General features: G+C 44.1%; 1 protein-coding gene across 1 annotated transcript in view; it reads right to left on the minus strand.

Moving 5' to 3' along the window:
* Positions 1 to 15942, minus strand: part of SLC24A2 (solute carrier family 24 member 2) — a 44049-nt gene that overhangs the window by 5157 nt on the left and 22950 nt on the right. The window contains exons 4-5 of the mRNA XM_040631469.1: positions 8595 to 8684; positions 1473 to 1639 (exon numbers count right to left, since the gene is read on the minus strand). Of these exons, the coding sequence (XP_040487403.1) occupies positions 1473 to 1639; positions 8595 to 8684 (257 nt within the window). The remainder of the gene's footprint in view (positions 1 to 1472; positions 1640 to 8594; positions 8685 to 15942) is intronic.

Raw genomic sequence — 15942 nt, forward strand, 5'->3', positions numbered from 1 at the left:
AAAAAAAAAAAAAGAGAATGATCTGCAGCGAGGACCCAGGAGCAAGAGCCCCCGGTCAGGCCCAAGGGCATCAGGGAAGCTGGGCTTTGACAGTGGTAGTGGAAGTTGGAGTTTTCCAGACAGAAAAGCAGGGAGGAGTGTTGAGTGAGAGGGGCCTGCGAAGGAAGGAAATATGGCAGGAGACGGAACCTTTGGAATTCAAAGGTGGTTAAGACGGTGGGAGCTCAGGGCAGGGTTTTATGCAGTGTTGTGGTGGAGAGCGCAGACTCTGGCCAAACCCCAGCTAGCTCATTTCCTAGTTTTGTGAACTCTGCGCCCTTCAGTTTCCTTATCTGAAAAATGGGGATCATAACACATATGTCATAGGATCGTTGTGTGGCTTAAATGGATAAAAATCTCCACAAAGCAGGGGCGCCTGGGTGGCACAGCGGTTAAGCGTCTGCCTTTGGCTCAGGGCGTGATCCCAGCGTTGTGGGATCGAGCCCCACATCAGGCTCCTCCGCTATGAGCCTGCTTCTTCCTCTCCCACTCCCCCTGCTTGTGTTCCCTCTCTCGCTGGCTGTCTCTATCTCTGTCAAATAAATAAATAAAATCTTTAAAAAAAAAAAATCTCCACAAAGCAGACACTGAATGAGAAAACACAGGTAATGCGAAGGTATAAGAGAGAATAACATTCAAGATGTTCGATGCGAAAGTAGATCCATTTTAGTGAGTTTCTAAATTCAAGTGTCAAGAGCTCAGTTCTGGGAACAGAAGGATCACATCCCATGTCTTACTTTCTCAGGGGTTCTCATTCAGGGTTCTTTACCAGACTACTTTTACTTCTGGCAAGTTAAATGAAATGACAGAAACAATGGCATCCCACCCCAGTCTGATCCACTTTAGAGATTATTCATATTGAGAACTCCAGTTTGCTTCACTGTAAGAATAGATCTCATCTTCTGACTTTCAAAAAGCCTAGAATATCTTTACCAGCATACGTAAATGACACCAAACCTGCCAGCCCTTTCCAAGGAAGGAGATGGGATATTTTTGCTGGGCCTATGTTTGTTCCAATCTGTTTTATGATCCAAAATCTCACCCGAGGCTGGTGGGGACTTTAATTAGAATTAGAATATGGAAAAAATACAGGAAAACTATACAGCATCTCCATCATACCTGAATACTGAATATTCTTAATGTGTAGCCCATGCCATTATATAAGCAAAATTCTTAAAGTTTTTTCTACAATAGTCACTCCGTGTGCAGGCATGCGTTTCTGCCTATCTAGGGATAACTTATTATTCTTCCTTAAGTTCTCTGGAAATGAAAAATGGAGTCAGTGAAATTGACTGGTACTCCCAGTGTTTACTTTCTATTGATACCGGTTAATTTTGGACTCAGAGATCCTGGTCGTGTCTTCGCAGCCTCTCAGAAGACAAAGACAGTGATAGAACTGACGTGTGCACCTTCACGGAACTGTCTCTACTCACCCTACAGTGATGTCAAATATGTTGCTTCCAACAGAGCTGGACACAGCCATGTCCCCGAGCCCCTTCCGGGCCACTATGACACTGGTGATAAGATCAGGGATGGAGGTCCCAGCAGCCAAGATGGTCAGACCCATAATCTCTTCACTAATGCCAATTGTCTCTCCAACCTAAAAGTAATGACAGGGACACATATGAGTGTTTGAAGTCACAAAACCAACATAAACATTTTCATGCAACTCCCTTTCTTTAAAAAAAGATTTATTTATTTATTTGAGAGAGAGAGAGAACGTGAGAGCACGTGCATAAGTGGGAAGGACAGGGAGAGGGAGAGAGAATCGCAAGCAGACTCCCCACTGAGCATGGAGCCTGACGCGGGGCTCGATCTCACAACCCTGAGATCACGACCCGAGCCAAAAGAAACCAAGAGTCAGATGCTGAACTGACTGTGCCACCCAGGTGCCCCACAACCCCCTTTAAAATAATCCCTCCACTCTGGGGGGGCTGAGATGATAAGAGTTAGCCATAGTCACTGCCGTGGAGGAGTTCATACGTTAATCATATTCAGACCCAAGAGATCGGGAATGTTCACAAGAGTCTCAGGAAAGAGCTATAGGGGCTTGAATGCAGTTTCTATAGGATGTCTGTTAAGACTGAGCAAGGAGGCAGAAGGGAGTTTTTTTTTTTTTTTTAAAGATTTTATTTATTTATTTATTTATTTGACAGAGATAGAAACAGCCAGCGAGAGAGGGAACACAAGCAGGGGGACTGGGAGAGGAAGAAGCAGGCTCATAGCGGAAGAGCCTGATGTGGGGCTCGATCCCAGAACGCCGGGATCACGCCCTGAGCCGAAGGCAGACGCTTAACCGCTGTGCCACCCAGGCACCCCCAGAAGGGAGTTTTAAAAGCCAACTGGCCATTGGCTCCAGCGGCCAGTGCCTGACAATGGAACCAAATCCTGTTGCGGCTTTGCCTCTCGATTAACAATGGCAGGTTAAGGATGGACACCTAGTGTTCCCATTTTTTCTCTGCCATCTCCTAGTGTCTGTAACCCACTCTTAAAGACTTTTAGGCTACTGTTTCCATAGGAAACTGATTCGGGGGGTTTTGGGGTTTGGTAATACATGACTGTAAATCAGCACGGCAGCTGTGGAGAAACCAGCAGTTAGGGAATCACAAGTCCAAGGTCTGGCTCTGGCATTTATTAAGAACTTGACCTACTGTTCAGTTAACCAATTGTGTAAAGTCTTTGATCCTTGCTTTCTTATCCTTAAAGTGGGGATGATAATACCCTTAAAAGGTGGCTGGGAGGACTAAAAAGATCATTTGCAGAAAAGCCCTTCGCAAATGGAAAACATTACTGAAAAGCAATGGGGGATGGTTATTATGTTTTATTTTGGTCTTTGCCCTTTAACTCTGATGAAGTCTATTTTGACAGTTGGTCTAGCTGCAGATGGAGGCTCTCCATTCTCTTGAGCAACTTTTTAAAAGAGTCTTCTTGGGACTTGTAAAAGCTTTATGTATTTTCTGGAGTTGGCAAACTGCAGTTCTGAAAACTTTCAAGATAATGCTTTCAATTTGGTTTTCAACAGTCTACTTGATGACATTCATCATTTTTAGAAAAAAATTCAAAGGGCCAGAGTAGCATGTAAGAATAAGGGATTTTAGGGGCGCCTGGGTGGCTCAGTCGTTAAGCGTCTGCCTTCGGCTCAGGGCGTGATCCCGGCGTTCTGGGATCGAGCCCCACATCAGGCTCCTCCGCTGGGAGCCTGCTTCTTCCTCTCCCACTCCCCCTGCCTGTGTTTCCTCTCTCGCTGGCTGTCTCTCTCTGTCAAAAAAATAAATAAAATCTTTAAAAAAAAAAAGAATAAAGGACTTTAGGGAATAGAATAAACTCATGTCTAAATACCTTTTGTGATTTATAAGTAATAGCTCTGTTTCCACTGACTTAAAAGCATAGTTGGGAGCTATTTTTGTGTTGATGGTCACGTCTGCTCTAGAGCCTGGCTGGCTAAACCAGCTTATGCTGTCCTCATGGAGCAAAGATTCACTGTTCCCCATCAGAAAGGAAGTCCGTGGGGGCGCCTGGGTGGTTCAGTCGGTTAAGCATCTGCCTTTGGCTCAGGCCATGATCCCGGGGTCCTGGGATCCGATGCTCTTCCTGCTCAGTGGGGAGTCTGCTTCTCCATCTCCCTCTGCCTCTTCCCTCCCCTCCCCCCTCAAATAAACAAATGAAATCTTAAAAAAAAAAAAAAAAAAAGAAAGGAAGGAAGTCCATGTGAGCAGAATCCCTGCTTGGATCACTGTAGTCTACCTGATACACAGAATATAGCCCGGTTTATTATTATTTATTATTAATAGGTATAGCAAATATACCTATTTGCTGAATAAATCAGTCAATCTACATACTTAGGTGATTTTACTAGCATGTTTTTCACCGATTCTCCTAGAAAAAATTAAATAAGGGTTCTGCATAGGAGTGCCCTATTCTCCTTGATGACCTATTTTTTGGGTTAGCTTTGAATGAAACATTTTCAGAGACTCTGAAGATGCTGACTGAATGACTGTCATCCCCGATAAATAGGCTGATTCTTCGAGGGAGTTCCACAGCAGCAACTATTCTAAAACAACACTTATATTTAGAGTTTGAATGGCTCTATAGACAGAAAAAAAAAAAAAGCAGAAAATGAAGAGGGGTGGTTTGGTGGTGGTGTTAAGAGGGATGGCTCGGATCCAGGGGGACCTGGGTGCCAATCTGAGCCTGCCACTCCCAGTACATGGTGGCCAACTTCCCCGAGCCTCAGTTTTCCTCATTTGTAGAATGGGGATAATAATATCCACTCTCAGAGCTGTTGTGATGATTATATGTGATGATGAGACAGCAAATAGCACGGTGTCAGGTATAAATATTCAATAAATATCAGCTGTGCCAACTCAGACCCTACTCCTTTCTCACTCCAACTTAGCAGACGGCAGCCACTGGGCTGGCAGCGGAGCCCGAAGCTGGTTTAGTAGGCGTCAGCCTCTAACGCGGGGCATCACCAGGATGACGACTCTCTGTTGTGCCTCCAACTCCTGGTGAATTTGTACGGCTCCTAGAAACACTGCTGCTGATTGAGAACGAGTCTTCCTAAGCTCATTTGAAGAACATTTCACTGCATTTGGCTTTTGGTGAGTTAGCGGCAAGATGATAGGCACAGGGATGGGACAGTGCTGATCAAATCGGCAGCATCAGAGAAGTTAGAGCTAGAAAGGATGTCAGCCTCTCTTGGGGGGAATTCCTTTGTTTTCTAATGCAAGTAGATGATGGGGCCACTCAGAATCCAAATTCAGTGCCGCTCCGAATATCGCAGGATGCAGTTCCATGCCTTGGCTTAAGGAGGAACTGTAAAAATGTCATATTGCGAAATGAGACACAAGGTTGTATCGGACTCTTAGAGTTAACTGCTCCTATTCGATGCAGGATGGATTTTAACCATATGTTCTCATCACCCAAGAAATTTACTAATTTCATGATGCAAAAACAATAAAAGGTAACAAAAACTAAAGGAAAGTATGCATAAAGCATTTTATGGAAAGGGCATTTATTTTTGGCCAAACAGTAGCTAAATAATGATATTAAATAGCATTTATTGTTGGTAAGACTGTGGATAACAAAACGGTTGAGCACTAAATGGTACATTTGTTATCTTTCTGGCTTTTATAGCTCAAAAGTATAAGAAGCAGAATTAGAGCTAGACTTCTTAGAACGTAAACTGCTATTTTGATCAGCTGTCTGGATGTCTTAGAAGAGCATTTCTATAGAAGAGAAAAGGAAGCTTCTCATTCATTACTAGAAAGTAAGGTTTCTCTTTATGCACTTTATATTCCCGGGCTTTTTGGTAATTATTATTGTTCTAGGCATTGCGTTTGAATTTTTCTTTTTTCTTTTTTTTTTTTAAGATTTTATTTATTCATTTGAGAGAGAGAGAGAGACAGCCAGTGAGAGAGGGAACACAAGCAGGGGGAGTGGGAGAGGAAGAAGCAGGCTCCCAGCGGAGGAGCCTGATGCGGGGCTCGATCCCAGAACGCTGGGATCACGCCCTGAGCTGAAGGCAGACGCTGAACGACTGAGCCACCCACGCGCCCCTACGTTTGAATTTTTCTACAAGAGAATGAAAAGGAAGTAAGAGTATGGAATTAAGATAATCATTAAAAAGGACAGAAAAATATGAAAGTGTAGAGGATGATGTTTTCTAGAATGGCTAAAGAGAAATCACTAGAAAACAAGTGAGGAAAAAAAAAATCCACCACTTTTTTTTTATCAGTACATGAAAGAATTAAAAAGAATAGAAATTATTTTTTTAAGAATAAAAATAATTATTAAGAAAAATCATTACATGGGGCGCCTGGGTGGCACAGCGGTTAAGCGTCTGCCTTCGGCTCAGGGCGTGATCCCGGCGTTATGGGATCGAGCCCCACATCAGGCTCTTCCGCTATGAGCCTGCTTCTTCCTGTCCCACTCCCCCTGCTTGTGTTCCCTCCCTCGCTGGCTGTCTCTATTTCTGTCAAATAAATAAATAAAATCTTAAAAAAAAAAAAAGAAAAATCATTACATGTTATAAATGGCAAACAGTCCTGGAAACCTGGAGGCTGAGAAGCAGCTTATCTTCTGCAATGATTTCTGGGTGGTATTGATAGCAAATGACTGTGGAAAATCATGACTTTGGGGCAAGCAGAGCTTCTTCAGTGGGTCAGCAATTGTTTGTTAATATCCAGGAAGAATAATCTGAAGTCAAACATCATAAAATAATAGGATAGGAATAACATAAAGTACCTTGTAAGAATAATACTGGCTATACTAACTGACATTTCCAGTGGATTTTTTCAACGATGTTATATGTTCTTTTTCTTTAAAAAAATTACGGTGTGATTTACATACAGCAAAGTATAATTTTATATCCAGTAAAACTCACCCTTTAAAAAAGTGTATCGTTCTAGGAGTTTTGGTAAATGTATGCAGTCCTGTTTCTCTACATCCTCATCAACATGTCTGGGTTTTTTGAATATAGGCGTCCTAGTGGTTGTGAAGTGGTATCTCATGTTTATTTCTTCAGAGAGACAGAAAGAGCTGTGTATGCAAGTGGGGCAGTGGAGGGGAGGCGCAGAGGGAGAGGGAGAATCTCAAGCAGGCTCCACACCCAGTGCAGAGCCTGACACGGGGCTCCATCTCACAACCCTGAGATTGTGACCGGAGCTGCAATCAAGGGTTGGACGCTTAGCCAGCTGAGCCACCCAGGAGCCCCTTATGTTTATTTTTAAACAACTCTCTCTCGACATAGAATTTACATACCATAAAATGCACTTACTTAAACCGTATATATAATTCAATATTTTAGCATATTTATAGACTTATAGAGCTAATTTAATTTTAGAGCTTTAATTTAAATTTAGAGCTTTTTTATTGTCCCAGGAAAAAACCCTGTACCCTTTCGCAGTCGTTCCCCATTCCCTCCAACCTCCCCAACCCTAGGCAACCATTAACTTTCTGTCTCTACAGATTTGCCTATTTTTCACATTTCATATCAATGGAATCATTCCAGCATGTGATTGTTTGTGACTGTCTTTTTCATTTAGCATAATATTTTAAAGGTCCATTCACATGTAGCGCGTACCAATACCTTGTTCCTTTTTATTGTGGAATAGTATTCTATTGTATGGATAGACCACATTTTGTGTATCCACTCATTGGCTGATGAACATTTGGCGATTACGAATAATACCCCCGTGAACATGTGTATATAAATTTTTGTGTGGATGTTTTCATTTCTCTTGGGTATACAGGTAGCGGAATCACTGGATCATATGGTAACTCTGTGCTTAACATTTTGTGGCCTGCCAAACTGTTTTCTAAAGTGGCTGCGTTACTTTATATTCTTACCATCAATAAATAAAAGTTCCAATTTCTCTACATCCTCCCCAATGCTTGTTATTATATCCATGCTAAGTGAGAGTCAAGTGGCATCTCATTGTGGTGTTGATTTGCATTTCTCTAGTGAATAATGATGCTGAGCTTCTTTTCTTGTGCTTATTATCTATTTGCATATCTTTGGTGAACTATCTATTCAAATCTTTTATCCATCTTAAACATTAGGATGGGCCCAAAGTGGGCCTTGAACTCATGACCCTGAGATGATGAGTTGCATGCTCTGCCCATGAGCCGGTCTGGTGCCCCTTGCCTTTCTATTATTGAGCTTAAGGTATATATCTATCTTATAAGATCTGTATCTATATCTATCCTGGTAGAAGTGCTTTTTCAGATGTATATGATGTGTATTTTAGGACTGTTGATAATAGAGGATAAAAACACAGGTTCCAGAGTTTCAGAGACTTGGGTTACGATCTCAGTTCTGATATTTAAACCTATATAATCCTGAGCAATTTTATTATTAGCTCAAAGTCTAACTCTTTTTTTCTGTAACTGTGGATAATAATAGCACCTCCTTCATGGGCTTTGTGCCTCCGTACAGGGTGACTGTCAAGAGGACAAAGTGATGTGAGTTATCCTAGCAATCAACCAGTAATGGTTACCGCTATTATCTATGAGAACGTGAAATGTTTGCATTTCATTCTTTCATCCATGTGTTACAACAAATAATTCCTGGGAGTTTATTCTTGTGACAGCCACTAGGACTGGCACTGAGTTAAAAGTAAAATACATCATCATTACAGCAAACTGAGGTTCAAGGAAGGGGACTACTTTGTCTCCACTTCTCTTCCTCGAGCCAATGTGAAAGGCTGGCGAGAGCTTGCGGTGAGTGGCTGCCCACTCCTGGAGTGGGTAAAACCTCGACATTCCTCCTAGAGCAGGGGAGGCTTGGATTCAGGCTACAGAGGGCAAGAAGTGTTGGGGTGACCTCCTCTACACGGATGTCCAGAGTTATGCTGACTGGACTCCCTGCCACAGGAAAAGGCCAGGAGGCATGGGGAAGTTCAGTGGGGGTAACATCCTTTAGTCCTGGAATATGTACCTTGTCTTTTCGGACACAATATTATTCTGACTTTTTCCCAAAGCAGACACATCAACGAACCCTTTGGCAACCATGAGCAGAACCAGGCAGATGGGTGTTCCTCTCAAGGTCTTACCTGGTGTGCCCACCAGACCATCAAGTAAGAGAATACAGCGATCCAGGTGATGGAGCCAAAGAACGTGATGGGAAAAAACTTTCTTGACGACTGAAAGAGAACCAGGAAGAGACGAGAGCGTCAGCGCCATCCATGAGGTGGACCTGAGAGACCCAAGCTAAATCCACCAATGCTGCTACTCCTCCCCATTGCCTTCCATCTTTGTAGGCTCAGCAATTGCAAGGCCCTGCCTACCCGCATTCAAGCCAGGGCAGAAGATTCTCTCTTGGGAATGTTGGTTGGAGCCAAATCATCACCAAGCTAGTTCCTGAGATGGAAGTCTCTTGAAGAGAATGTCTGTTCCTGCTGCTGGCTGCTTGGATGCCCCCTGCCCTTCCCACGACACCTGGTTTCTCAGCCTGGCCCTCAATCTCTTGACCACCCCATAGCCTTCCTCCTTCTCCTATTCCCTTCTGCTCAAGTTCATCAGAAACAGTTTCTGTTGCTTCACCCCATGCATCCTAGCAGTCCACTGGCCAGAAAACGTAGGTGATTAATTGCTTTTAACAAGAAGGATCAGTAGGTTCCAAAACAGGTTCCTCTTACTCTCCCACAAATCACTGGGAGAGGCCACACGGAAGAAGCCATCACCATAGTTTCTATAGTTTCTATAGGACAGCTGCCCTTCAGGACATTTGACCCACTCTTGTAGAATAGAGTAGACAGAGGCCTAGTGCACTGCTTCCTACAGAGGGGGGGCAGAGTAGATGATCTTGGGACAGTTTTCTTTCCTGTTCTCCCCCCTGACATAATAATGTCTATTTCTTCTTTGAGCACTGGCCTTTGTGCAATCTCAGGCTTACAGTGTGAACACTTTCTATTTTTTTTTTTAAATATTTATTTATTTACTTGACAGACATAGAGACAGCCAGCGAGAGAGGGAACACAAGCAGGGGGAGTGGGAGAGGAAGAAGCAGGCTCATAGCGGAGGAGCCTGACGTGGGGCTCGATCCCAGAATGCCCGGATCACGCCCTGAGCCGAAGGCAGACGCTCAACCGCTGTGCCACCCAGGCACCCCGACACTTTCTATTTTTAAAATCCAACTATAATGAACAGTGTCAGATTAGTGTCAGGTGTGCAATGCAATGATGCACCAATTCTATGCATTACTCAGCGCTCAGTGTGAACACTTTTAGTTTCTTTCAAATGTTAGCCAAAATCAGACACTCAGAATGTAGTGTTTCTTACCCGACCTCACTACAGAGGGACCAGGCTTGCAGTGGATTGTAGTGGTGTTTTGTTGATAGCTTTTTTTTTTTTTTTTTTTTTGCAAAATTGGGGCTCTTTAAAACATGCTCAGCGGAATGCCCTCAGCCTCTCACCTATTACTACCAAACACTTTTTATCTCAAAGCTTCCACTATGAGAAACAATCTCATTTTTTGCTTTGATAATGCCATCCAATTTTGTCCAGAGAAGTGAATCCTGGAGTTGACTCGGATGAAAGCTATCTCAATTGTCTAAAAAGTCGACCTTGGGCGGTCACACAGAATGCTTTTTTTTTTTTTTTAAAGATTTTATTTATTTATTTGACAGAGAGAGACAGCCAGCGAGAGAGGGAACACAGGCAGGGGGAGTGGGAGAGGAAGAAGCAGGCTCCCATTGGAGGAGCCTGATGCGGGGCTCGATCCCAGAATGCTGGGATCACGCCCTAAGCCGAAGGCAGACGCTTAACGACTGCGCCACCCAGGCGCCCCACACAGAATGCTTTTTGTCATGGCTTTTGAGAGCTTCATTAAGAGGTGCAAACTCGTAACTAGTCATCTTTTGAATATCTGTAATAATAACGAACACAGTCTCTATCGCCCCAAACCAGGCGTACATTCTCTTTACTAATTTTGAGTTTTCAATATATATTTTTATGATCGCACGTACCGTTCTGTTAAATTAGAGAGTGCTGTCTTTTTGGGGCTATTTGTTAGCTGCAGTGTTTGCAAGACCCGTGGGCTTGATTAAATCGGGGGAGACATCAGGCCACAGTGAGAAGGAGGAAAAGAATTTTGACTAAAGACTCAGGACCCTCCTGGGGGCCTGAGCACTTTAGTCAGTTGTGGGGGGAAAAAAAGTAATCCATTTTTCGAAGTGTATGTTGAGACATTCACTTCTGAGGGCGAATTCCTTTAAAGCTGAGGATTCAGCTGGATTTTGGAGACCAGATTCCCCAGGTCTTGGAATCGCCAGAGCTAAGAAAGCAAGTTTCCCAGACATGGGTTTAGCTAATTGGAGTCCCCATTCTTTTCCTCTGGTCACAAGTCACTGTTTCAGGACCCTAAGAGGGAGGAGAGTTTCATCTCCTATGGCCAGGCTCTGTCGCAGGGAAGGAAAAGGCCTTTCTTGTGATGTGGGGCCGCACATGAGATTGGAGCAGCCAGCAGGCCGTGAACTTGATTCTGAGCAACCTGGGAGGGAGGGAATGGAGTACCATCTCCCTACTTTATGGTACGGTGTATGTGCTGGAGATCTTGGGAGAGTCCTCATTTCATAGGTTGCTCATTCTGCAGCTTAGATCATTTATTAAATATATAATTATTCTTTAATTTATTATGCCTTTGCACGTCTGTGCATTGATGTGATGTGACAAGTCAGAATCCAATTATTTGAACATATTTCTCATCTGAAAAACATCATCCCTGAACCATAGAACATTCCTAATCCAAAGGTCGAAACTAAGGAGTCAGACTAAGGATGTAAAGGAACCAAGTTCACATCAACATGCTAATGAAAACCTCTCTCAATGATGCTTGTGATTCTTGATCAAGAGGCCAATTAGTAATTAGTGGACATCTATGTGTACCTAGTATTGTATTAGGGACTCAGTGAAAAGAAATTAAAAGATAATTTTTATTTGTGAGTTTCCAGGTCTTCATCATAAACTAGGGGTAGGTAAAGGCCGGGTACCTACTCTGTACCCAAGTCTTGAACTAGACCTGAAATTCAAACCTAGGTCTGTCTGACTATCCAGCATGTATGCCAATATTTAGGTCATACCGATTTGTTCTTAGAGAAAACAGGGCCAACAAGGCTCAAAATATGCCCAGCTATAGACATAATGATGATCATTGTAATACTAGCCTGTGCTCCGAATGTCAGAAGATATAAGGAGTATCGGGGAGACAGAGGCTAGCATTCCAGCTGAATGGCCATCTGCCTCATCCCACCTCCCACATTGTCCCTGATTGGGAAGCATCAACCCTTTATGCATCGGCAGGTCAGCTGAATGTCTCCCAACTGTCCAACTACCTTATCCTTTCCAATCTCACAACCCAGGTAATTCCTTCTTCTTTCGTTTTTTTCTGAATGACTCCCCTAATTTGGACTCTATGGTCTCATTCCAGACATGCTGCCCAGTCGGACTTGTGCAATTATTTCGTTACCAGTCTCACTGGAAGGAAGGAAATAGCCCCTGAAGCCAAGGTCTGACATGTCAATTTTTGGTTAGTAATGGTGGCTCTTCCTAACATCTGCTGGGATGGACCTCCTACTAATTAGCGAAAAGCAAATTGCGTCCATGTGCCGGCCATTTTGTTCCCAATGTAATGGTTTACGTGTATAATTGACAGCTAATGTTCTCATTAGAAGCTTTTAGTACATCAGCGTGATACTCTCTTGGCTTGGAAAACATTTCTGGACATTAGCTCGTTGCACAAATTGGCCATATCCTTACTGGTTTAAACTTGACAAATACTCACTGAGCATCTATTTTATGCAAGGTTTGGGGGCATACATGTCTAAAAGCAGTCCCCCCACAATCCTATTAAAGATTAAAAGTGCATTCTCTGGATGAATATGATCGGTATTGAAATCCCTGCTCACCGATTACCAGTGATGTGACTTGAGACAAATCCTTTCATCTTCTAAGCCTCAGTTTTTTCACCTGTAAAATGGGGGGGGGGGATAACAACATCTAATTGTCTGGGGATTTTGGGTCCGTAAAGTGTCTACCAAAGTGCCCGGCACATAATAAGTGCTCAGATAATAGATGATGTTCCCCTTGTTTTGGTTTTTAAGAAACAAGGAAACTGGAGTTCAGAGAGGTGTACCTGGCTGAGGGTCGTGGCTTTGCCTCTTTCTTGCTGGGTGCGCTTGGACAAGTCACTAAACCTCTCTGGGTCTCAGTCACTTCCTTCTTGCTAGAACTGTGCTCCGCACACAGACACAATAAGCACTTGGTGAACGACTCAATGGCTGGTATCAGCTGTGAAAACAGAGCTGACTTCTGAGGCACCTTCCCAGTTCAAACGGTCACGTTTAGATGCGTTTAGATACATTCCTGTTTTGTAAGAGTACCCACCCTAAGTCAGGAGAGAATATAACTTCGGGGGTCTCTATCTCCTTTATGATTGTCCATGTTTACCAAAGACATGCTCCTCATTAAGGTTTGTATGTTAGTTCTTTTGCTTTTAAACCAAAGCCATTATTTTAAGAAAACGATAAAAGTGAATTAATCTGAGCTGGAAGTGTGTATAATCCAACAAACGCTGTCATATAATTTGCATATAAATGAAGTGGAAATAAAAACAAGTGGGAGTACTGTTTACCCTGAATCTGGATGGATACTAAAAAATCATGTTTTCCTCGTAATTACTGTCAGGGTTTGGAACGTTCATCTCCATGGGTAATTCAAAAACTACTGCGGAAACAGAGCTGCCAGGCCTTCCGGAGGAGCAAATGTTTATTAATTAATAATTTTCTCCTCTCTTTTTCTTCTCCCTTGATATTTTTCAGGAGGCCTTTGTGGTAGTGCATGCAGGCTGTGGTAGACTGCCAACATGGCCGCAGCACTTCCCAGTTCTTCTTAACAAGAGGCGAGGTCTGCTTCCCCATCCTTTGAATCTGGGCTGGCCTTATGACTTTCTTGGACCAGCAGAATATGGCAGAAGTGACAGCATGCAGATTCCAAACTAGATCTCAAGAGGCTTTGCAGCTGCTTTCATTCTTGCTGCCCTTGGAACTTGGCCATCACGTGAGTCCGCTCCGGCTAGCCTACTTAAGGCTCAGGGACCGTGTGGGGCCGAGATGAGCTTTTCCTGCTGACATACTCCTATGCCAACAAGCCCTCAGCCAGATAGGTGAGCAGAACTGTCCAGCTGAGCCCAGAACAAATGGTCCATTCAAAGAATTCTGGACTAAAAAATTGCTTCCTTTTTTTAGCCACTAAGTTTTGGGCTGGTGTGTTACACAGCAAATGATCACTGATACGAGATCAAAGCTGAAACTCTTCTGTGCTACGCACGATCGAGAAGCCACTTATGGGCTTTTGTATCAACTGGCATGGTTTCTTTCATTTGGCGTTTTGTATATGCAAAGAATGGCCATATAGGTCATCTGTCAAACCAGCATGCTTTGAGATTAAACTGGGGCTACCCCGGGCAAACTGGGAGGCCTGGTCCCTTTAAATTTGCAGTGCTGTGGCGAGGGTTCCCTCTTCATGCTTTCCTTCATCACAGATGTCATGGCCAGCAGGGAATCTAGAGATCTCCCCTCCCTGTACTTCACAGAGGAGGAAAAGTGAGGTCCAACGTCGAGAAGTGACTTTCTCAAGGTTGCACAGCCCATGAGTTATGTGGGGGGGAAACCAGTGTCATCAGTGTGGTAGAATGAGAACGTTTATGGAGCCAGACTCCTGGTCGAATCTAGCTCCTGTCACTGATATGGTGTTATAGTTATATGCCTCGTGTCTTCTACTAAGTTTAGAGCTCCTTAAAGATAGGATTTGTGAGTTCCGTGTCTTCACCTGTCTTTCCAGGCACAAGCTTGCTGCTTGGCACATAATAGGTTCTCAATAAATATTTTGCTGAGGAAATTTTAAAACAACCAAATGTTCTTAGAGTCACATTTTTGCTTGGGAGGACACACAGCATATGTAGGAAAAAAAAAAAATCCGGTCCAGCCCGGGGATGGCTGTTGGCAGCGTGAAGGGCAAAAGCCTCATTGGCTACCCTGGCCCAGAGGCTGCTCTCGAGGCCTGTGCGCAGTGAATGACCAGTCCGTAGTATTACAGATGACAGCATCGTGCAGCTGCAGCTTCTTGCTCTCTAACCCCGGGGACTGTAGTGTCAGCCAGCACGGCTGTCGTGATCCGGGTAATTACTGCTATGGTGGAGTCCTGGGTGTTGTCCAAGAGTCGCTGGATCAGAGCTCCGATCTCCCCTACCGGCGTCCTTGTCCTGTGAGCTCAGATCACAGAGACGATTGGCACTGCCAGCCCTTGCCCTAGGAGTCCCGCCCAAGCTGCGAGCCCAGGCCTCGATTACTGGCATCTTCCTCCCATTCCTGCACACTTTCCTGACCGCTCCAGTGGCCGTGTGCTGACACCATCTCAGCAGTCCATCAGCCCCCTCCACCCGGGCCACACCACACTAGGCCTGCCACAGGGATTTAGGAAAGCATGTCTGTCTCTCTGCTTTTCCTCCCTGGGGCAGAGCAAAAGCACTGGTCTGAACAGCAGAACAATGGAAGGAGAGCGAGAGAGCGCGTGTGTGCGAGAGCACACGTGAGCACGCACATCTCAGAAATGTCACCGTGACGTGAGCTGTGAAGAAACTGAACACATTCCAGCTCTTTGGCTGGAGGTTTCCAGGAAGCCAGGCCTCTGCGCGGAGCAGATGTTCTGCAATTGTGTCGTGAATAAAGAGACCTAAGTGTTGCTTTAAGTAAGCCACACCTGTTCCATGTCCCCTTTACTGGGAAACCTCTAATGTTGGGAGTCCTTACACAGAGCGGTCCTTTCCTGGCCTGTATGTGACAAGACATGGCTCTCCACCAGGCTGGATTATTTATAGGCCAGGCCAGCGGGACAGGACTTCTCTTCTGTCTTCTTCAAGTATGGAAAGTGGGATCACCACGGGGCTCTTAAGACTTGGGCTAAATTTCGCTGTAGGTTACCATGTGCCCTATTGTAAATGCTGCTTTCAGAAGTGGTGTTCTTGGACTTCCACTTTCTGGTATCAGGAAATATGAGGGGGGAGCCCAAGCTGTGTGGTCACACAGACCTGGGTGTGAATCTCCCCTCCATCCCCGAGGAAGTGATCAGGCAGGAGTTGGTTAACGTCTTTGTGCCTAAGTTTCTTTCTATTTGTGCCAATAATATATAACACTATATATAAGTAATATACATATAAACAACGTGTATGTGTGTGTGTGTGTGTGTGTGTATACACATTCCTATGCTAGTTGTTTCCTACTGGAAATACATAGTCCATAGTCCATACTGACGCATAGTAGGTACACACCTTTGTTGAATGAGATATGTGGGTAGGGCCATAATAAAAAGCACAGCTACTTCTTATCATTAGTTCCCCTACCCTTT

Source organism: Ursus maritimus, unplaced genomic scaffold, assembly GCF_017311325.1.
Source record: "Ursus maritimus isolate PB19 unplaced genomic scaffold, ASM1731132v1 scaffold_17, whole genome shotgun sequence".
Classification (NCBI taxonomy): Eukaryota; Metazoa; Chordata; class Mammalia; order Carnivora; family Ursidae; genus Ursus; species Ursus maritimus.